Source organism: Phycodurus eques, chromosome 8, assembly GCF_024500275.1.
Source record: "Phycodurus eques isolate BA_2022a chromosome 8, UOR_Pequ_1.1, whole genome shotgun sequence".
Lineage (NCBI taxonomy): Eukaryota > Metazoa > Chordata > Actinopteri > Syngnathiformes > Syngnathidae > Phycodurus > Phycodurus eques.
In genome coordinates, this window is record NC_084532.1 from 16,551,095 (window position 1) to 16,575,389 (window position 24,295).

Sequence of the window (24,295 nt, forward strand, 5' to 3'; positions counted from 1 at the left end):
ACTTCGGGGCCCACTCGCAGTCGTCTGTAGTGTCGAATGAGGCCTGTCTGTCCGTATAAGGTGAGGATTTATCATTGTTGCCTGCGCCGACATTCTGGCACCAATAGAAGGTTGAAAACTCTGCCCATTATCTGTGCCCTCTGGCCTATTTGGGTGAGTCATCCAAGGATGGGCAGTGCACTCTGGCAGCCTGGGGCCAAACTTCACTGACTGCCAGCCCACTCATGCCACATATTCAGTGTCAGCAAGAATTTTATTGGTTGGCCTCAATAAGGCTCGATGTGCTCCAGACCAATAGGTTGTTTTTTTCTTACTGTACAAATAGGAGAGGACTGTTTAATTGAATAGGAAAGTATAAAACAGAGATTTTGTAAAAATGTATGGTCCTGTCAGCCTAACAACTCTTCCCCTTGACTGATGCAGATCAGTCGAGAGTTTGTCTGGCCGGACTGGCTGTAGGGGACAAAGAAAGGGAGACTCTCACTGCCATGCCCTTGAACGACAGAGCAGGCAGACAATAGCCACTTTGCATACACATCCAGCCAAGTTCACCATTTGAAAGTTTGGTCCCTCCTACTTCAAAGTCGCGATGCAACCTTTGCCCTCACTGTGGCAGCCAGAAGTGGAGAATATCTCTTGGCGAGAGGAAAAACTGTACAGTCTCATCCCACAGGCAGTAGAGGGAATGGAGAGGACACGTGGAAGGTAAAAAAGCTGGTGACGGGGCAGGGGCAGTTTGAGCTGGGTAGGGAAGCTATGGCTGCCAGCACAAAGGATGTTTCTCCGTCTGTTTTTCAGCACCATTAATATCACAACTCCATCCTGCATATATATATATATATATATATATATATATATATATATATATATATATATATCCTTATTCATTATTCATGAGGGCTCCGGCAAAGAACGCAAGCGGGGAGGAAGGTGGGCAAGCAAAGGCCAGAGATAGCTCCAATCAGTCCCATTTTAAATGACACTGAGCGACAGCGCCTGGGGTTTTATGGCTCGCTGCTCAAATGAGACACTGTGCTGTAGTTAAAAAAAAAAAAAAAAAAAAAAAAGTCCAAGTTCGCCCGCTGTTAATGACCAGCAGGAAGCATTAGGGGCTGCAGTGCTCATAAAGCTCGGCTCCACGCTGGCTAACAAATCTGCCCAAACTTGATCTACACTGCAGCAGCGTGAGCGCTAAAACATACATTGACGCTATCTGGTCCAACGCGACAAAAACATGTTAAAATAGCCTGAATACAGTGCTCCCTTGCTGTATCGTGGTTCACCTATTACGAATTCAGTGCATTGCTATTTATTTTATTTATTTGTTTACATATATCACGCATAGTTCGCCATATCGTGGGATTTTGAGTTTATGCTGTATTTTTTTAAATGGTAAAATAAACGTTTCTAGCCGAAAGTATTAAAACTGTAAAAAAAAAAAAAAAAACTATATGATCAAGAGTATTAAAGGTGTATAGATTAATAGGAGTTTGGGTAAGATTAACAAGAGTCTGGGGAGGTTCATACTGTTTAAAATATGGATAAATAATAATTAAAGAAAATATATGTGGTGCTACTTCACGGATTTTACCTATTGCGAGAGTGGTCCGGAACCTAACGCGTGTGATAAACCAGGGATTACTATACTGAATTGCCAACATTTTCGATGGACCCTTTATTAGATGCGCTTGAAAACTCTTAATGAGATCCAGTACAAGATCTGTATCCAATATAATTCTTGTACAGTTGTGATTATTTTCCATTAGGCAGTAATTTAACAATATGCAGATCATTTATCATTTGGGTTGGAATTTGCAGTGGCATACAACTGTACTGCATTATACTATCAGCGGTGGGCTACAGGTATACAGTTGAAAGCAATTATAGAAATGTTGCAATCATACAAGCTATCAATAATATACAAAAAGCCAATAAATAGCACACAACTGTGCCATGTACATCATCTAGAGCAGTTCTTAATCATTTTTTATCTAATAACATGACAAAAAAAACATTTAAAATAACATACTCACCAGAAATACTTAGCTGTTTCGTGATTAAACCTTAACTGCTTGCTATTCTTTTCACACAGTTAATATTAATAAAAGTTTGTCTTTGCTGAGATGTGCATGAACATTCATGTTAGGTTTCGGAATATGTGGCTCATTTAGATCAGCGAAGGCGCTCTCCCTCAGCCTTATCTGACACTTAGACCAAGACACCATCTTGCCGAGATTATTGTTTAACACAATTGAAACAGGCCTCCAATGAATAGTACAAGTGAATATTTAAGCACAATGTGTACTAAGCATTTTGCGAAAGACTGAAAAATATTTTACGATCTCATGGGGCCATTGGGTGAATGTCTTTACTGTGTGTGTGTGTGTGTGTGTGTTTTCTCCTGAAGTCTTGGAAATGGTAATGCCCTTAACCCTAATCCCAATGCAGGAGAGACCTAACGGTTGCTATTGACTTAGTGAACATTTACCATTGAGGATTCAGACTATTCAATTCCATTTCAACTGGGGCTGTAGATGAAGAGGGAGGAAGTCCCTCGGCGCCATGTTGCTCGCATGCGCGCACACACACAAACACACATTCAGACGGTTTTGAATTGGTTATTCTCCAGTGATATCGACTCAATCGGATTTTAACCCCTCTCTGCCGCAGCCATACATAGACAAATGCTCTCAATATAACAAAGTGTGTGTGTGTGTGTGTGTGTACCATTCCATTTGAACATGTCTTTGACACAAATGCAACTCCTCCATCAAAATCAGATTTAAAATGTGCACATTTTGCTTTTTTACACCTCTCCAAGTTTGTTCACTTCGCTTTTCCCCCTCACTTCACTTTTCCCTCCCCAGCCATTTGTCAGTCTCCACGGCCTCTTCCCCAACACAGCCCATGCACCACGCACGGTCTCGCAGGATTGATTCCACTCAGCCTAATCCGCCCAGGATGAACCCCCTTTCTCGGCCCACCCACATCATTTATACTTGCGAGCATTAGGACTTGTCACAGCCTCTCAGTCAGGCTCTTTATCCAAACGGGCCATAGATTCTCATTAAACGGGTTGAGTCTCCACTTCCTGACACAGTGGCCATCACATGTCCACTCTGCCCTATCTCCGACGCTGACTATTTGTCCCATCTAACTCGACAGAAGTAGCGAGGCCATTGCTTGGATGGCATTTCTGCTATCATATTAAACTGGCAAGCACGCATTTCTGCGGTGCCGCAAGATACTTCAGGCACCACGAGGGGGGAAAAAACCCTCTATTACCAATAATGTATCGCAATGTATTGTACGTGTGTATGTCATTATTACTGCCTCATTCCAGTTAGCATACCTTGACTGTCCAGTGAAAATAAGCAGTACGTTGTTATTAAAAAAAATAATAATAAGAATTATATTATATTATATTGGTGTCCTCATCAGAATCACGCAGTCATCATGAAAATGTAGCAGAATAATTAAACTCTGAGGTCTTATTGTAAGTGGCCAAACACACATCTCTTCAAAGTGTTTCTCTTTTCTACCACCCCCCCCCCCCTTTGGATGTACATGATTTTGGCAGGTCCCATACACTGTTTTGCCAACTACAGTGTGTGTAATAGGTCAAATGATACTAAATCCAAACTTTCTTTTCCATGGACTTAATTTCCACAACAAGTTATTTGATCAAATTAGTCATTTTGATCATTTACATTTTGTCTGTCTCTGAAATAGCTGTCCACCATGTCATTCAAGGGTAGATGCTCCTTCTCTGATGTTTCTGATGACATTATGACCATCATTTTGTCTTTCATTGGAAACATTGGATAGTTGCAGAATAAATATTTACACTTACTGTATGTTTGATCATTTTCATAATATTAAACGTTGGATGTTGTCAAGTTTAAAATGCCCACTCTGTCATCGAGAAATATCAATTAGTAGAAAAAAACTTTTCCAGATGTGAATCATTTTGCCAAGTGAATGGCCACCACCTGCTCATTGGCTAACATTAGCCAAAAATGTCTGCCCTGTCAGCAAGCTCACATATATACATTTTTTTTTTTTCCCATGAACATTGTCTGCTTGGCGTTAAAATAATAATAATACATTAAAAAAATGTGGGAGCCTGACCAATATGCATTTCTAACAGCATAAGATGTACTTAATACTATACAATGACTATGAATTTCAATGCAAAATTTCAACTTTTTTGGTGAAATGGAGAAATCTCAGAAGTCCCTTTTTTGATATTAACAGAGTAAAAATGTCTTTTGTCTAATTATAAGATACATATGGAAATACTTGATTTTCATTTGACAGCAACAATTATAATCTGTGTATTAAGTCGTCCTCAGATATTGTGAATAGGCAGTGCATATTTACAGGTTGACTGCACAGATTGGCCAAAACAGTAGGTACCCCTGCGTCAGTAAGTGACCAAAATTTTGCCTTTTCAAGGATAGTAACGCTCAGGGAAAGTGGTATTCATTTACTAAAACAGTATGTTTATTATTGTGGTTGTAGTTTGTCGTGGTGTACAACTGTACCGCATCATACGAAGAGGCGTTCCCTGAGGTACTGTAGCTACAGTAAATGAGGTAACTACAAAAATTTGCTCAGCATAATGCTTTTCAGTGTTATACCTGTACAGATAATACGCATTGTTCAATTATTACCTCTCTGACATGAATCAAAACTGAATATGATCTTTGCAGACTAATTTATTTATTTACAGCTCTTGTATTTGACTTCCTTAGATAGTGCAGGTTTACCTAAAGGTGTGGCCAGTCGACACATTTTGATGCTGTTATTTCCATGTAAGCTTGATGGGATGAGGTGCTAATAATCAATTTAAACAAACACGGTGACAAGATAGCAGTGTTGTGTGGTCAACGGATGAGAAGCACTCCTCTGAGGCCTTGTTAGTGCTGGGTCACTCAACTGCCGTCCAGATTTCTAAATGGCCAATCAAATCCCAAAGTCGTGTCTGACTGTATAGTGTGTGTGTGTGTGTGTGAGAGAGAGAGGAAACGTTGAGTTGTGGTCTCCCGTTTCACAGGGATGAACATAGACCTGCCTGAGGGGCTTTGTTTCACTGTATATGATAAAACATATCATGGTTATATCACACACGATCAAGTAGGCCCAAATACACTTTCTTGACCCCCGACACAGGCACCGATGCTAGAATGTGCAGATTGTGTGGCCTCCTGGCCTGTGTTTGTGTGTGTGCAGCATGGCCTCCTGGGAACGAAGGAAGCGAGAAAACACACATGGAAGACAGTGCAGTGTCATGTAAAAAATAAGTGGTCCACCTCCTCTCATATTCAATACTGGTCTGCTAGTCACATAAAAACTCATGTGGCTTATTTGAGCATGCAGGATTGAATCCAGGGTTGAGTTTGATTCCTACATTCGTCTTCATGTTGCTGTGCGTGTATATATTTTTGATATTATACATCAACATTTAATAGCAGCAGGAGGGCGGGAGCCGTCTCGTTTTTTTTTTTTTTTTTTTTCACCTCTGTGTGAATGCACCAGATCTGTCACTGAGCAGGGGGTACCGAGAATGTCATGGAGGAGGTATGTCTTTCTTCATCGTATCCGTCCACATAGTATTTTAATTGGCTTATCTCTCAGCGGAAGAGAAGGAACAAAGGTGAGCGGAGGGATGAATCACGAAGGGATGGAGGAGGGAACGCGCTGCCACGGGTTGCTGTTTTTCGCTGGCCAGCTATGCGGCCTCGTCCATCGTGACCGTCACAATAAGTGCACGCCGGCACACAACCTTCGAGCTTTGAGGTCTCTCTGTCACCTGATGTTTTCACCAGAAGAGGACAATGACATTCCTTCCATGTTGTATCAGGCTGCGTCATAGAAACCAACTCACGGTGACCGCCAATCATTGGAAAAAAATCTAATCGCTGTGAAAGACTAGATGTGTGTGCAAGGTGTGTGAAATATGTGTATGTGCGTTGTATGTTGATGGTTGATGTACAGGCCTGGAGGGCAAACGCTCTCGGCTGCTCTCGTTAAGAACCTGTCAGTCACTGGCAGAGAACAACCACAAGCAGTCCAAATTGCAGCATTGAGCGTGTGGGAATGTATGTGCACATATGTTTGTGCGTGCAAAAAAAATACACACACACTCCTGGCTATTCCCCCATTTAAAAAAACAAAAAAAAAAAAAAAAAAAGAAAAGTGAAAGAGACGTAAGCACGAGAGGAACAGCTGTGGTACAACATGAAGCAACACTGCCCTCCAGTGGTTAGAGAGTGTTTAATCACACACACACACACACTCACACTCACACACTTCGGTTGAGAAAGTCTTAACTTTTTGTTTGTCACCCAATCAAAACCACTTCTCTGCAGGAGGAAGTGTAATTTTACCAGAAAACAAGTGTCTGGTTTGGTGTAAATTGCTCTCGGGAGAGATGCACTGAGCCTGCAGGTGATCTTAAGAATGCACACACGAGACAAGAAAGAAAAAGGAGAATGTTTAACGTGCTCTCTACCCCTTTATCAGTACCCCTATGACACATATAAACATCAATTGTAGGTTTTGTTATGTACTCTGGCTAATTTCTTTTTTTTTTTTTTTTTTGTAATTCTTTTTATTTCCGCGTTTTTGTTTTTTTCCTCTCAATACATAAATCGACAGCAGTTGCATTCATGCTGGGAGATCTCGAATGAGGTCACTGTGCAGCTGGACACTTTTGCAAGGTTCCAAGGACCAATCCCAATTTACGTGTATTTGCAGTTCAATTAAATGGTCAACCATGCTAGCTGCAGCTCTAAATTCAGCTCTCTCATGACTGTGTATTGTCATATTTTTATTGTTTAATAAAATTCTTGCTTCTGGTCTTAGTGCGATTGCTGGTAGCATGCAAAATATTGTTACTCAAAATTATAAAGTTGCTCCTCAAATGAAGAAATTATTCACAAAACTGCTCCTCAAATAATTTTTGTTTTAATTTTGAGCCCTGTTATGGAGATGTTTTATGATTATATTTATATTCATTATTGTAAGCCACTGTAGCATTATTCACAGTTTAAATGTCAACACTGCGTTTAAATATAGGAAAATACATTTCTGTCCTTAAATAGTGATTCAATGAAAATATATTGCACATAAAGGTTCATTCAAAATTTTATCTAAATCAATGTTTAAAAACAAACTTCTTCCAATCAAAAACAAACTTCTTGAATCTTCTTCCAGATTCAATGCAAATGTACTGTACTTAAAAGTGTAATACAAATGAACAGCACTTTCAATGTACTGTACTTTAAGTCTATTATACATTGAAAGTAAAACATTACAGTACTGGATTTCTATAGCTACTAGCTTCCCTATAATATGTTTGATGTTTCTTTTTTTTTTTATGTTTTAAATGTAAGTTGGGCGGCATGGTGTACGTTTGCATGTTCTCCTCGTGCCTGCTTGAGTTTTCTTCGAGTACATGTCCCGTACAATAACGTGCACAGTGTATGTACATAAGAAAGACGACAACTGCGGAAATTGTGACACAGTTTGTCATTCTTACAACACCCCTTGACTTAAGCCCTGCAGAAATGTTCGGAGCTGCCAAAAGAAACCAGAAATACTACCAGAGTATGTTTACTGTAACTTTCACACTTGGCAATTTTACTTCACAGTTAACAGAAATCAATATAAACTCCCCACTCCAGCATTTACTCACCTGGTGCCAGTGACTTTTACAGGGATGCTTTTAAGGATTTACAGCTCTGAAAGGGGGTATCCCACCCTTGGGCGATGTAGGTGTTCCAACACCCGCACTTTTCGCAGTGAAAGGGTTAAGCACCCACACCTTTCCTGTTGTTATCGATATCACTTCCCCCACCAGCAAACCTGAACCCCCACCCCCGGTTGTTACAGTGCAACTCGCCCCACATCCCCCACACGTTTGCCAGCTTGCGTCGCCTCTTCCCCTGAGACACCATTATTAGGACCACCTGATTAGTACATCCTCGCACCCTATCCACACATATTAGCGAAAAGTGGTTACGCTGAAACTATATAAGACCTTTCTGCTTTTTCGCTAAGTGGTGTGACGTGAATCGAAAATCACGTTCATTAAAATTCAACCACTAGTATCAGTTAAACAGAAGTATAGTCTTGGTACTTCAAAGATCAGTGACTATTTGCTGCCATTGAAAGGGACACATTTGTATTTGTTCCTGAATCCTGTATTAACAAAAGGACTTCACGAAAACTTGATCGTCGTTCTGTTCTCCTCCAAAAAGTAAATCGCGGATATTGTGACAATGTAAAATAACAATAAGAAGAAGAAGAAGAAGAATGCTTGTAACTTGGCAGCTTTGCTGCTTTTTGTTTATGAACTGTTGCGGAATATTATGGTCTTGACATCCTCCTACTTTCCCCACATATTTTATTGTCACCTGTCACACCCTTTTACATACTCGTGCACACATTTGCTCGAATAACATAAATGAAGTCCATTTATGTCCATCCATCCACACAGGCGGGACCGGGGATTGAACCCTGGTCCTCAGAACTGCGAGGCTGACGCTCTAACCAGTTGTTCACCGTGCTGCGTCCATTTATGTTATTGTTATCAATGGGAACAAATGAGTGCTTTTATTGTTGTATTTTGATCTTTGCGTGACAAATCCTTCCTGGTTTCAACCAGTGGCAGCCCTAACACACGAAGTCCGTATATAGGCATGCTAAATATAGAGAACTCTTCATCAGAAGTTTCTCTTGGGTTTCAGCCTGAAATCCCAAGATAGACACTACATAGACAAAAGTGTTAGGCCATGTTGTCAGTGCACCCGCACGCTCTCCCTTCACCTTTCACCAAGAAGTAACACCATGGCGCTAAAAATACTGTCGCTATAAAAGAAGTCCAAAAAGCAACAACCGTCCCTAGTGGGAAACTTTGTCGAACTGTATGTGAGATTCATTTTAAAAACTGCTGAGACGAGCATGCATGGTGATGAGAAAAAATCCAAATCAAAAACATCCTCTCCCATCTGTTTTCAGTAAATGAAACTAGACGCACAATAAAAGTCATTCGTGCAGGAAGAGAAAAGAGCCTTCTCCAGACTGTCACTGTGGGCCCCACCACTTTGATGCTCCACAATGAAAATACAGTAAATGAGAATATTTTTGAGGGCCCCTGTCAGCCATGGGCACACTTCCCTTCATCGCATCACTTTTCTCCCTCTGTCAGAATGTCTTGGGGTTTGGTCCAACTCCTGATTAATTAATTGTTTACTGAGCCTGTCTGAATATTGTCACTGTGTCTCATCGTGACTTTGAAACACCTCCCTCATAAACACAAGTGTAACAATGAGGATAATTTGCGGCTCCAGAGCTCTCCCTACCGTTGTTCACTCTAATCAAATCCCAATTGACAGCAATACATTGAATCTGATGTGCCAGTAAGGTCAAATATCTGTTTAAATCTTCGTTAACGTCCATTTTCCGTACCGCTTATGGCTCAAAATAAACACGCAAAGGGCACTTTGGAATTCTTTAACTTTAATTTATTAAACACGCTAAAACCAATCCATCGAGCAATTATATATTGTTTAGATATTATGAGTATTTTGAAAAACTTCAATGTTGCAGCTTTTTGTTAAAGGTGAGAAGGCAAATAGTTTAGGATTTTTCAGTATTTTGGGGTGGCCTTTGGTCCTTTATCCTACAGGAATAGAGCCCCCCTCCACATTCCCACATTCAGAAACAAAACAAAAGCCATCTACATCGTAAACTGACAATCTTTGAAGGAGTGTTTACTTCATTAGTGTGATATTTCCCCCCCCAAAAAATGGACCTTGACACAGAGAAAAAGTGGAGCAATTTTCTTCTGAAACGGAATTATCTTTATTCATCAAAGCTTTATGAATAGAAATGTTATTTTAGTTGTGAATAGTTTCTTCACATATCTACAAATGCCCTTTTAAAAACATTTAATTGTAATTCTTAGTAGGAGTTGTAGAAGTTGTCAGGGATGTTGCCCTGTAAGGCCTGTTGAACACCGTTCCACATACAATAAACTTCACTGTATTATTTTATTGAACCACAAAAACATGGTGTGATTGTCAAAAAGAAGCAGATTGTCACAAAGAGAGGAAACGGGCGAAAATAAGGCGAGAGTAGATTTTGAAAGGCGGTTGGCAATGATTGATCGTCCTATTCACTGATTGTACCTGTGCATTTCGGTGACAGAGACTGTCCACGCTTTGCTTACTCGTCACAGGTAGATAAAAAATGCGAAAGCTCGCGCATTTTTGATTGGCTGTTAGATCTTCAACATTGCGACACCGTTCACAGGCGATTCAAATTTTGAGTCGCTGCAAAACTGGTGGTCGATCGTCGGCCGCGCGCGAAAACAAGTTGCCAAACCCAGCACGCTACATGACAGTTCAGTCAGGTTCCGTCAGACAATGTTACTTGTCCGTGGGCCGTTTCAAATATTTTGAGTATATGCTGCGGGCCGCTAAAAAATGGACGGCAGGCTGCAAATGTGCCCCAGGCCGTAATTTGGACACCATTTGTCTAGATACCTGGAGAGCTTCTCGTTTACTTTTAAAGCGATTGACTTGCGACCAGTCCAGGGTGTAAACAAAAAAAAAGAATGAATCAAAAAAGGAATGGAGGGTGACCTGTAATGAAAGAAAGTCGCCAATGGACCACACATAGTTTGGCTCTGTATAAATAAAAAAAAAAAAAAAAAAAAGTGTTTCCTTGGTGATGCATCGCCTTGACTTACAGTGCAGAAGTCCAGCCAGTCAGATGTTGTTGGCCTGCGGACAGTGAAAGAGGGCGGTGTCGCAAAGAACAGGACCTTGAAGATGTTTCACTTCTCTTTCATGTCTCTTTTCGAAGTGCTTCGCTAAAAGCTTTGATTTCCACCGAGGCACAGGGAAAACGTGAATGCACGTGAGTGAACATTTCCATGTTTGTGCAATTGTTGTGTCTCCAGCATAGGAAGAGTCCCTTTTGTTTCATGAAAATAAGTGATTTCCCCCCCACGCCCCTTAGTCAGGTGGCTTTCATACATGGTAGATGAGACGACTTCCTGTTCTTGGTGACGGTGCTGAAATGAAGCTTCCTGTCACCCAACGTTAAGGTAAAGGCAGCCTCGTTCGGCGTGACATCACTCTCACTTGACTTGGGCAGAGGCGAGGTTTTCGGCTTTGGGGAACAAGTCCAGGAAGCTGCGTCAACAGATAAGACACCAAACGTAAGTGGCTTAAATAATGTCTTCTTTCACTCTTGATGTTGACTTTAGAATTGGTTGTTGAGCAGTTGAGCGTGGGTTATGAACATCTCCCATGTGGGTTCCCACTAGGTGACTTGTGGATGGTGCTTGGTGGCACACATGGAAGGTCTGTGTGGTCTCTGGACCCTGCTGCTGTGGGCTACTATCATCTCTTCGGCCTACTGTAAGTCACCATTGCTTTGACATCTGAGGAAGAGTGGAAGGATTGGTGGAGTGTCTATTTGTGACAAATGTCCACATTTGTTTTTTGGTGTTCTTTTTTTGAAAAATGGAAAATGTTCCGAGAGCAGAGATGACGAGCTGTTTAGGATCCACAAACGTGACAGGTTTTTTGTGGCCCTTAGGCTATAAAACTTGTTCAATCAAAGTCTACTGGTGAGAAAGAGAAACATTTAGCACAATCCTTTGTTTCTGTTCTGCTTTGTGTGGAGTTGTGTGTGTGCGCGTGTTAATGTGTCTCTGTATCTGTCTGTACATTGGCTGCATACAGTGCGTCAGTGTTTGCCAACCTTTATTGAACAAAGGCACCAATTATACACTGAATCGCAGAGCAAAATGTGGATACGTAGGTTAATTATCTGGGGTAGAACATTTAGTTGTTCTGCTTGTCACTGGCATAGATAAATGAACAAATATACATTTTTGTCATTGTTGGTTTGGCTTGAAAAGTGTAATCAAGATTAAGATTATATACTTTTAATCAAATATTTACAGCCTTTGTAGTTTGGCCTATCTAACTTTATTATATATAAATTATAACTTTATTATGGGCCATTTGTAGCTATAACTTGTTGATACTAGGAACGTTGGGATATAATCCTAGAGTATAACAATAATAATAATAATAATGTACAAAGTCCCACTTGAAATTGAAGTGAAGTGAAATGTTACACCATGTCAGTTTCATAGTATCACGACTTAAAATGGTGCAGAGCTCTACCAAGGCTTAAATATTTTCCACGTCAGTAAGTGAACGGATGAAATTGAGGCTCTTAATTGTTACAAGTTGAATTCATATCCCAAATTATTTTTGGGCCCAGTAATCCAAGTGCATAAAATGAAACACTCATGCCATAAACATCCCACTTAAAGAATTACTTTCCAATCCAAGTTTGACTATTGATGATAAATAATTTAAAATAAAAAAAAAAAAAAAAGGTAACCATGGATTGATGTAACAAAAATATTAGCGAGACATAGCGCGCACACACACACACTCACACACACACACACAAATAAACAATCCAATTGATGAACCCATGTTGATGTAAACGTAAACTGCTTCACGCAAGTAATGAGTGTATAAACACAAATGAATAGCAACGTCGCTTGAGGCGGTGAAAGCTCACATGGATGGAGAAATTGCGGGGCAGATAAACGTTGGTGTTTCATCAACAAAAGAAGATGGCGATTCACTACTTATTAAGTTCGCTATCCAGGTCATTTGAAATGTAGATTCGTAATGACACATTTGAACAGCAGCCTCGGCATTCAATTTGAGGACAGTAAAATATTTGAAAAATCAGTCATGTAATATTATTAAATAACAAAAAAACAAAACAAATTATACAACTAAAATTACTTATAGTGACATGTATAATCTAGATTATTACATAATACACATTATACTGTATTGGTAATAATTCTCGAATCTCAATGTTCATGTGAGTACAAACTACAAAGTTGACCACTTCCGTGTTGCATTTGTGAGTTGTCTTCATTTCCTGAGCTGAGCAGAGAAGCGTGGGCCAAGCAGGCAAAGACAAAAACTCAAGCGAATGACTTGAGGAAAATGTTGAGAAAAAGGGGAAGCACAAAATGAAGAAGCTGGGTCAGAAATGTGAGGCCTGCTGTACAACTAAAGCAGTTTGGGAGACGTGTACTCCAGTCAAGTTAACACATGTTGGATGTGGGAAGCAAAGGTTTGATGGAGACAAACTATGTGAGGTGGTTTACCGTAGATAGACAGACAGCACATTTTGCTCGTGATCATCATTAAAAAAATGTTTTTTTCTAACATGTTCTGTGTTGTCCCACTATGCCTAAAAGGATCCTATTTTCTCTCAATACTGATACATCATTGAATCGAATCTCCGAAACCTTCCAGAGACACCGCCCACTTAATTATAAGACGCGGCTGTGTGTGCATGTGCGTTGGGTGAAATGTCAGTGCAAATAGCATGCATCACCCCCGAGAAACAGGGCGCACTAAACCACATCCTGACTATCACTGTCAGTGTTCACCTCGTCAAATTGCTTTCATTCGCATGTGCATGCTAAAAGCAACAAATGGATTAAGCCATGCAGCATTTTATCTTTCAGTCATGTGAATGACTCGGTTTGAACTTCATTTTCAAAAGTATTTTGCAATTTGAAGAGAAAAAAATATTTCAGTTCAGTCCAACAAAAAAAGTACAAATGTTTTTTTGTATTATTATTATTATTACACCACATACTGGTTATTGTAATTAATGTAACACATTTATCGTAATCATGTTTTACATGTTCCCTATTAATTGTTCAACTTATGCAAGTGTTCTTTCTAAAGTGAAACCAAATGCGGGCGTAGTGACTTTTGTCAGTGCAAAGCAGGAAATGATGGTTTGCTTACTGAAATGGTGATTGTGTTGTGTCGTAGCAACAAGTTTATGGTGAGCTTGTGGGGAAAATCCTGTGGCCACATTCTTTTCTCTAATATCTAGACTAGCTCCTTAATAACTTCACAGGCTCTTTTGATTTTTTTTTTAGGCATTAGCTCTTGTTGTATCTCTGTGCATTTTGCAAAGTTATCCACAGACGGACAACAGCATTAGACACACCGACATGCGTTATTGTAAATATGGGGGGGGGGGGGAAATGTGTCAAAAACAAAAACATCTGACAAGGTCAAGCAAAACTGTTTTACTGTATTTGACTTTTTTTTTTTTTTTTTTTTTTTTAAATATAGTAATGTTGAAAATCATTTATTACCATATGCCCGATGTTGTGACTCATGATCGTGTATTCACGTAAATACTTTGTCCTTTTGGATAATTACTTTTTGTCCTCTATTTCCAATTCCAGGTCAAAGCAAAATAGGTGAGTGACATCATTCTACACAACAGAATTGTTAACATCGGCAAACCTGGCAAAGAGCTTCTTGATTCATGTTTGTTGTAGTACAATAAATCTTAATCATTCATTTATATATATTCCAAAATGATCCATTCCAGGATGAAGTTTGACCTTCGTTTTGTTCAGATTTGGAAATTAGAAATTAGTGGTTGTTAGTGGTTGACATAAATGACTAGGATTCATTTAAATTCGGCATGAGCCTGAACAGCATTATGTTTTAATAAATGGATGGTAGATACAGTAGTGTTTGTAGCAGTGCTTTTCATGACTTTTAACTTCTTTTCTTAGTAAAACTTAAAATCAGTGAATGTCTGGCTAATTAGTTTTGGAGCCTATCCCAGCTGACTTTGATAGCGTACACCCTGGACTGGTTGCCAGTCAATCACAGGGCACATACTGTATAGACGACATTCACACTCACATTCACACCTGTGGACATTTTTACAGTCTTCAATTAAATCAAGAAGCATGCGTTTGGGATGTGGGAGGAAGCCGGAGTCGATGCAGAAAGCCCACACAAGCACGGGGAGATCATGCAAACGCCACACTGGGAGGCCTAAGCCGAGATTTGAACCCAGAACCTGCGCTTTGAGGCAGACAAATTCCGCACTGTGTTACAACAATTCCAAATAAATTCAAACTTGCGCACCCAAATCTTGGTTGTTGGATGTTCTACAGCAGTGGTCCCCGCGGGCCATTTACTGCCAGGCCGCACAGATCGACCGGAAATAAAAAAAATATATATATATATATTGTCCGCAAAAAAATATGTACCTACATTGACCCAGTCTGTTGCGTGAAAAAGTTGAGGCCCACTGTTATATAGGATCATACAATCAAAAAAACAGTTCAAATAATCATTCAACGATCACTCAGTCCAGTGTCACGTATTCTTCACTGTGTCTGAATAAAAACTTTCAATGTGTGCATTAACACGTATTCAATGAGTGTGTTGAGTGTATTCAGTGTGTTCTCTCTTCTCCAGTTACTACTCCCGTTCCTTCGAAGGAGGCCACAAGCGCACACATTTCAAACAGCAACACACTCGTCTCTCCTCCCCCAAACACCCTTCAGATCTCAAATGGTGAGATTTTTCTGAAAGTTTGAATCATAATAAGATTGAGTAAAATGCTGTAGGCTATAGTAATTGTAAGAAATTCAAGTTTTCTATGTATCGTACGTGATCATTAATTTATATGCAACAAATGTTTGTGTTATGGCAATACGTGTATTTTATAAGTTTGAGTCCCGGTGAGGAACTCTGAAGATGTTTGGGAAAACTTTGAATGGGATAACAATTTGATATTTACCTTGTTCTTTTCCAAACAATATGAATTATTATCCACCAGCCTCCACACCCTTCCAGTGTAAGTACCAATTTACTAATTAATGTAAAATTTGAAGAAAAATGATGCTAGTTATCACACTTACACACATTCAACATTCTTGTGTTTGTGTTATGCAGGCTCCTACAATGTTACAAACATCAAGTATGGCTTCAGGTTTGACATCACCAGCTCTTCCACTGACGGGTACAGAATCCTTTTGACCGAAAATGGCTTGACAAGCCCGCTGGAGACAACAATCTATAACAAGACATCGGTCGACATCCCACACCTAAAGCCATGCACTGAATATGAGCATAAAGTTGAATATCTTGCTAGCGATGGCGAGACAGAAACTTGTATCTTCAGCAATGGTGTTCTTAATTCCACCTTTACAGACAAAATGAGTAAGTTAAAAAGTCTTTTACAAGACTTAATATTGAATTTACACATTTGTGAGACACGTCTGAGCATTTCATGTACATTTTAGGTGAAGATGAAATCGCCATTTGCAACTCCAATTCTAGCTGTCTTTCGCACACGACTAAATGGGATCTCAGCACATCACTGTTACTTCCAGAAAATGCTCATTTGGAGCAATGTGACAATAAAGTGTGCATCAGACCAGCCTACAGTGACATTTGCTCTCAACTCACAACAACCGTCACTTGTGCAAGAGAAAATGATTCCTACAACCTAACAAAGTTCATCCATGCAGGTATGTTTAACTGTGCTGGCTTTCTAAAAGGATGTTACAGCACCCTTTACTTTATGTATGGTTTTAATTGTCTTTTACAGATTTCCTTTCTGGACTTTCAAATCAAAATAAAATACCACAGTATGTTCCCTTTAAACTTCCTGGAAACATCACAGCAGATTTACCTCCCAAATGCACCAATCTCACCGTTGTTTACTCCTGTCTAGGTAAGTGGATAATCTAGAAGGACGACCTACAGCATTGTCAATGCGTTAATATCAGAATCAGAATCATTTTATTCGCCATGTATGTCTAAAACACACAAGAAATTTGCCTCCGTGAGTTGAAGCCGCTCTAGTACAACAACAGACAGGCACTGTGATTAAAAAAAATAATACTTTGGAGACAATAAAAACACACTACGGAGAGTCACTGAGCAATGAAAGGTTACCAATAATGTGGTACTGTGCAAATGATGCAGTCTTCAAGCAATTTGGAGCCGTTTGAAATGACTAATAGAGCAATAATCTGGTACATTGACAATTGTGCAGAGTCCTCGGGAAATGTAAGCAATTTAAAGTGACTAGTAGTGCAATAATCTGGAACAGTGACAATTGTGCAAATGGTGCAGATAGTTCTCAAGCACAAGTGGCCAGTATTGGTAAACAACAGATATGCTAATAGTGCAGAGACTATTACAGTGAGTGCACAAATACTGCAGAAGTGTCCTAACCAGGATGTGGAGGGTCCAACAGTATTTTGCATGCTCTTGTCGTAGTTCTGGCAGCGTGCAACTCCTCAAGGGTAGGTAGGGGGGGGACCGACGATTTTTCCATTGCAGTCGGAGTTTGTCCTTTTTTGCACCACTAAACCAGACTGTGATGGATGAACACAGGACTGATTTGATGAGTGCTGCTCAACACCTCGTGTGGCAGGCCGTGCGTCCTGAGAGGCCGCAGGAAGTACATCCTCTGCTGGGCCTTTTTGAGGATGGAGTTGATGTTGGTCTCCCACTTCAGGTCCTGAGAGACTGTAAATTCCCAGGAACTTGAAGGTCTCGATGGCTGACACAGGGCAGTTGGACAGCGTGAGGGGCAGCTGTGGCAAAGGGTTCCTCCTCAAGTCCACGATCATCTCTATGGTCTTGAGGGTGTTCAGCTCCAGGTTGTGTCGGCCGCACCAAAGCTCCAGCCGCTCCACTTCCTGTCGACACGCAGACTCGTCACTATCTTTGATGAAGCCGACGACTGTGGTGTCGTCTGCAAACTTCAGGAGTTTGACAGCTGGGTGCGTTGTGGTGCAGTCTTTCATGTAGAGAGATAAGCGCAGCGGGGAGAGGACCCTTGGGGGGCCCCGGTGCTGATGGTGCGTGTAGGTGCGGTGGTGTACCCCAGCCTCACCTGCTGTGCCCAGGAAGCTGTAAATCCACTGGCAGATGTGACTCTGAGCTGGATACGCTTGGAGGACATCTAATATTTTGTTTACCTCATGAAGATCTACGAGCGAGTAAAAACCACTGCCAGTGTCAATAAAAAATTATTTCATCATTTCTTTGAAGACATTTTTGTTCCAGCTTTTGTATTGGACCTCATGAGATTGTGCAACTGTATATACAATATTATAGCTCCACCTAACAAAGTTGTGCAAGTGTGTCAGTTTGTTTGTCAGCCCAAATTACATTTCCATCAACATTGTGCTGTAGATTCGGAAAAAAGGTTTAATTCTTACCTTGCCATCTGATGACAACTCTATCAATGCAAGCTGACATTCGCTTTCTTGCTTTGCTGTGATTGGTCACGTGTTGATGTCAATCAAAAAATCTCCACTCTGATTGGCCAAATGTTTTGGAGTGGAGTAACCTTGACTTGGTTGGCAACCAATCGCAGGGCGCACTGATACTAAACAACCATTCACACTGTCACATTTATGCCGATGGACGATTTAGTCTTCAGTGAACCTACCATGTACTAACCCTAACCCACGCAACCAGCCTTCAACAGTGCCAGGCGTCATTGTTCTCTTCTAGTGAATTTTTTTTTATCCATTGAAGCAATATGGTTTTCTAGCATAAATAACTACTTTCCCGCTTCGTCTGTCTTCTCAATCTTCCTAACCGTTCCCGTCTTGCTTTGACACGTGCGCAAACGCACGCACACACACACACTTTTATTCAATTGCTGCCAAAAACATGTTGCTAGCTAATGCTATGTTAGCTGTTGATGTTTGCTGACTGAGTTGCGATGACTAGTTTAGCTGGCGATTGTTGTGTGAACTTTGGGAAATACCTAAATGTGTGGCCTTAAATGGGTGTTGGACATCTTAGATTTTAACAGAAGCTTTCTGTTGGGGATGCACAGTAAACACCGGAACTTAACTGTTCTTTGGCTGTAAATACTCAAGAAATAATATGAATTTGTTAAGGTCATGGCGATTCACAAGTGGTACTTTTCTCTGCCCCCTCTTCTGCCTTTATAAGACAATTTCCAGGCATGTTTTTTTTTTTAATACACCATCCTGGGCAGGCATCAGCATGAGGATAAATACACTACGAGACATCAAACGGAAGTGATGCATTTAAGGTTTAGAACTGCTGGGGAAGCGTACTGTAGCTTCTGTGGACGTTACTGTTGTGTGATCGCTCACAAGCTATTTGATATTGAAAACAGTGATGTTACGGCCCCGCTACTGGGAAATGTATTTACTGTAAACTGGCAACGTCGCTACTTGTAAAGTTGCTACTGCCCAGCACTTAATGTACACTAGCAGTCAAAAATCTGAACACACTTTATAATGATATTGAATTTGAACTGCATAGCAAAACAATTAAAGACATATTAGTTATCAGAGAGGTGAGTGTGTTTACCAAATAAAGTTTCAACACAGCACAATGTTATTGTTGTGGTTAACAGAAAAGGGAGCAGTTCAACTAAATTATATTAGTCAGATACAGCTGGCTTTGGTACAACAGTCCATTCTCATGTCCTTCTTATTTTATTCCACCAAATCGTGTGTTTGTTTCATTCATCAATTTTATTATTTGGCCATTAAAAGAAACACATAATAAACAATAAATCCCTGCAACCCTCGTGAGGAGAAACGGTACGGAAAATGGATGGATGGAGGATGGATGGACTTCCCAAATGTCTTGGCTGCTATTGCTAGCCACATGCTGGCAACTGTAGTTAAAAAGGAAATCTGCCTTTAGCCCTGATGGGATAGACTCCAGCCTCTCCTAGGACCCCGACAAAAATAAGTGCTGTAAAAAATGGATGTTTGGTGTGAGATGGTTGTGTATCTCCTCAGATGATGAAAAACCCACGAATGTTTCTGATCTGAAACCCTTCACAAACTACACCTGTACTGGTGAGATTAGGGAGGATGATGCCATCATAGCAAATCTCTCAACGATCTCTGTCAAGATTGATTGTGGTATGTTGAAATAGGTCACAGTGAATTAGTGACACCTTGTATGGTCAAGTTATTACATGCACGTATGCTGATCAGTGTTAACGATGGCTTCTGTGTATCCACAGATCTTAAAATCCAAAACGTAACAGCACACAAGACTAATACCTCCATTGCACTGGTATGGACAACAGCAAGTGAGAATTGCTCAGATGTCATAGCTCACCTCGATCTGCTATCATATACATGCATCTGTGTGCCTCAAATAGGAAAAGGGATGCAAAGAGTTGGTAAGTAAGCAAGATACATTCTGGTGTTTAGGAGAGGAACATGCAGAGCACTTGATGACAAACTCATAACTCACGCGCTTAGTCTTGACTGTGTCATCAGAGATATGGAATAATTATGTGTCCAAAAACGACTTCTACAAAGAATAGAGAACATAAATGTTTCCCCTTTGTCGAAGTGTCTTACAGTGGCACAGTTAATGATGGGTGATGTTCATGTTGTTGTTGTCCTGTTGTAATGAAATCAGTTGTTCTGGGTTTTTTTTCCAGGTATGGCGAACAAACTAAACGAGATTTACGCCTGTAATGTTAATGGCTTGGCTTCATACACCAATTATATCTGTGAAATCCAACCAATGTACAATAATTTGAGTGTTGAACAAGCAAGTAAACATGACTTCACTACAGCCATTGGAGGTAAGTATTAATTGCTCTTTGTAGGGCAGCAACTAACGATTATTTTCACCATCATTTAATCTGTCAATTTTTTTTTCGATTAATTGATGAATCACATAAGAAAAATATTTTTTTTAATTTCCATCCATTGATTCAATCACAGATCAATATGGCAGAAAATGCAAAAACATGAATTGATTATGATTCCATGATTTTTTTTTGTAACATGTCAGAAAATAAGCAAAATGTTCATTGTTATTTTCCAAAATATTCTTTCTTTTGTACATTTTTTAAAAAACTTTGTTTGCTTCCTTTCTATATTTCCTTCCAAAATGCAATAGCAGTCTATCATCTAGTTGTCCATCCTACTAGTAACTGTAAAATAGCCCGCCCCCCCCCCAAAAAAAAAAAACATAACTACTTTAAAACAAAGACAGAAAGGAATTTACATGGTTACATGAACGAAAACCGTTGGTTTGAGAGAAAAATGCTATTTAAGTAAAACTTTTACTTTCGATTCAATTTGATGGGAGTGATGTCTGAAACAGGTTTGAGACAGAAAGCACAATTTTTAAACTGATGTAAAACAGTTATTTCACTTTTTTTCAGTGTACCTGAGTATAATAGCCATGAGCATCCCTAGTTTCACCACCACCACCCTGCCTTCCCACATCCTCGTACTGCAAACTTCTCCGAAAATTGTCAACTTATGATTTACCAAATTGATCATAATATTAAGTGCTGTTTCGATAACAACACCCAGTAAACAGCACCTTCATTAACTGCTACTAATATCATGTCCACTGAATGCTTGCATGTGTTGTGTTAATGTCAATATTAATAAAAGCAGGTCTTGCATAACAATGGCAGCCTGAACTGTAGAAATGTCACAAATGATCATACAGGACATATTTATTTCCCCCCCCCCCCACAGTGCCAGATGGCATCACTGGTCTGCAAGCAGTTGTTGTAGACAGTAATAATATTAAGGTGACCTGTGACCATTCAAATCGGTTTAATGGACCCATGAAGGAATTCAATGCAATACTTCTTCGGGGTAGTACAGTTGTGCTACATAGAAATAAGGAATGTAAATTCCTCTTCCAAGATCTGAGCTATTCTACAACCTACCAAGTAGAGGTGTGTACATCCAATTTTTCTGAAAAAGATTTCCACATACTTTGGTTAGTGATATACAGTAGTTGCTGTTAAAAGTGATGTTCTTCTTTTTCAGATATTTGTATCCAACCTGCGCTTCAACAGTACAAGGTGGAAAGAAACTGTAACAACTTATTGTAGGTGTTTTTTCTTAATATACACAGTTATATATATAAATTTCTCCCTATATCTGAAATACATATGTCTTTTGTTTGGCAGACAATGACAAAGCCCTTACAGGGTTTCTTATCTTCCTCATCATTTTCACATCTGTGGCACTACTTGTGGTCATCTACAGGATCTACTTAGTGAAATGCAGACGGTTCCAGTAAGCATATTTTATTGCATTGTTATATTCTCTTCATATTGTTCTTGTTTGTTTCTTTTACTTGGCAATTTACAGGGACTGTATAGACAAAGGTGAATTTGAATTGCAGTTGAAAGAAAAACTGTGTAACTGCGGTCACTGGATCTTACAGCATCGCAAATTTGTGTTTGTTTGCAGAGACACGAGTGAAGACATTCCTCTAATCCCCAATGCAAGTAAGTCCACAGGAAACAACAGAAATTTATTTTAGCGGCATACACCAGGCGCATTGCTCACATGAACTTACATGACACTATAAATTAGTTGAATGGACAATATACAGTGGTGCCTTGAGATACGTGTGACCCGACTCACGCATTTCTTGAGATACAAGCCGTTGATCTGCTGAGTTTTTGCTTTGACTTGCGAGCCCAAAATTGAGATACAAGTGCTTTATGGCGGCAGGTGCCGCCACTCACTACACCACAAGCTGCAGTTTGGCTGATATAATTAGTAAATATTCTTTAAAAAAAGAGGCTTCAAGCTGTTAATTGCCACTATCATTTAAGTCTACTGTCAAACTATCCATAAAACTAAGAGAATTACACGTTATTTATTTCAAACAACCACAGAGCCTCCATCAAGTATACAATGGAAAATGCCACAGCCACATATGAAAACAATTAACATAACACCCCCCCAAAAAAAATACAAAAATAAAATAACACCAGCCAAGGATGTTTAAAACAATTTTAAGCTGTGGACAAGAGATCCATTACACCGGAGAAGTTACGGCAATACGGTGACAAAGAGTATTCTGCAGAAGCCACGAGCATTTCACGGTCATGGAATGTGGAGGATTACACAACGGCAGATCAATTAAGTCACATAACATTATTAAGGAAGAACTGCTGGTTGTGTGGGGGTCCAAATGTTGTTATTGTGTGTTTGTACACAGTAGCATACTGTAGGGTGCAAGTTTTCAAGCAAGGCGGTCGTCCGGAAAATCATTAGGGAGGCTCTGCCTCTCGGAACACTGTCTATATTTTAGTATGCTTTTCTTTATTAAAAAAAATGTTGGGGGCCGCTAGAACGGATTAGTTGGGTTTCGATCCATCCATTGTCTTCCGCTTATCCGAGGTCGGGTCGCGGGGGCAGCAGCCTCAGCAGGGAAGCCCAGACTTCCCTCTCCCCAGCCACTTCCTCTAGTTCTTTCGAAGGGATCCCGAGGCGTTCCCAGGCAAGCCGAGAGACGTAGTCTCTCCAGCGTGTCCTGGGTCGTCCCCAGGGTCTCCTCCCGGTGGAACGTGCCCGGAACACCTCACCAGGGAGGCGTCCAGGAAGCATCCTAAACAGATGCCCGAGCCACCTCATCTGGCTCCTCTCAATGCGGAGGAGCCAGACCGAGCTTCACACCCTATCTCTAAGGGAGAGCCCGGACACCCTGCGGAGGAAACTCATTTCGGCCGCTTGTATCCGGGATCTTGTTCTTTTGGTCACGACCCACAGCTCGTGACCATAGGTGAGGGTAGGAATGTAGATCGACCGGTAAATCGAGAGCTTCGCCTTTCGGCTTAGCTCCTTCTTTACCACAATGGATTGATACAAAGTCCGCATCACTGCAGACGCTGCACCGATCCACCTGTCGATCTCCCGTTCCATCTTCCCTCACTCGTGAACAAGACCCCAAGATACTTGAACTCCTCCACTTGGGGCAGGATCTCATCCCCGACCTGGAGAGGGCACGCCACCCTTTTCCGACTGAGGACTATGGACTCAGATTTGGAGGTGGTGATTCTCATCCCAGCTGCTTCACAATTGGCTGCGAACTGCTCCAGTGAGAGTTGGAGATCACGGCTTGATGAAGCCAACAGAACCACATCCTCTTCAAAAAGCACAGCCACCAAACCGGACCCCCTCTACGCCTCGGCTGCGCCTAGAAATTCTGTCCATAAAAGTTATGAACCGAATCGGTGACAAAGGGCAGCCTTGGCGGAGTCCAACCCTCACTGGGAACGAGTCCGACCTCCTGCCAGATATGCGGACCAAACTCTGAGTCCGGTCGTAAAGGGACCGAACAGCCCGTATCAGGGGGTTCGGTACCCCATACTCCCGAAGCACCCCCCATAGGACTCCCAGAGGGACACGGTCGAACGTCTTCTCCAAGTCCACAAGACTGGTTGGGCGAACTCCCATGCACCCTCGTGGACCCTGCCGAGGGTGAAGAGCTGCTCCACTGTTCCACGCCCAGGACGAAAACCACACTGCTCCTCCTGAATCTGAGATTCGACTTCCCGACGGACCCTCCTCTCCAGCACCCCTGAATAGACC

At 40.8% G+C, this 24,295-nt stretch overlaps 1 protein-coding gene across 5 annotated transcripts in view; it reads left to right on the plus strand.

The window, feature by feature from the left end:
• Nucleotides 1–10,804: 10,804 nt before the first annotated feature.
• The window catches only part of ptprc (protein tyrosine phosphatase receptor type C), a 31,498-nt gene continuing 18,007 nt past the window's right edge, over nucleotides 10,805–24,295 (plus strand). For 2 of the 5 annotated variants that reach the window (XM_061684005.1, XM_061684007.1), the window contains exons 1-16: nucleotides 10,807–10,932; nucleotides 11,123–11,236; nucleotides 11,345–11,438; nucleotides 14,339–14,353; nucleotides 15,375–15,473; nucleotides 15,739–15,756; nucleotides 15,855–16,121; nucleotides 16,205–16,432; nucleotides 16,513–16,638; nucleotides 19,715–19,840; nucleotides 19,945–20,106; nucleotides 20,374–20,520; nucleotides 21,434–21,639; nucleotides 21,734–21,794; nucleotides 21,877–21,985; nucleotides 22,163–22,200. In XM_061684005.1, the coding sequence (XP_061539989.1) occupies nucleotides 10,927–10,932; nucleotides 11,123–11,236; nucleotides 11,345–11,438; nucleotides 14,339–14,353; nucleotides 15,375–15,473; nucleotides 15,739–15,756; nucleotides 15,855–16,121; nucleotides 16,205–16,432; nucleotides 16,513–16,638; nucleotides 19,715–19,840; nucleotides 19,945–20,106; nucleotides 20,374–20,520; nucleotides 21,434–21,639; nucleotides 21,734–21,794; nucleotides 21,877–21,985; nucleotides 22,163–22,200 (1,816 nt within the window). In that variant the 5' untranslated portion in view covers nucleotides 10,807–10,926. Of the gene's footprint in view, nucleotides 10,933–11,122; nucleotides 11,237–11,344; nucleotides 11,439–14,338; nucleotides 14,354–15,374; nucleotides 15,474–15,738; nucleotides 15,757–15,854; nucleotides 16,122–16,204; nucleotides 16,433–16,512; nucleotides 16,639–19,714; nucleotides 19,841–19,944; nucleotides 20,107–20,373; nucleotides 20,521–21,433; nucleotides 21,640–21,733; nucleotides 21,795–21,876; nucleotides 21,986–22,162; nucleotides 22,201–24,295 lie in introns of all 5 variants that reach the window. The other 3 variants (XM_061684009.1, XM_061684004.1, XM_061684008.1) reach the window with 3 other exon arrangements.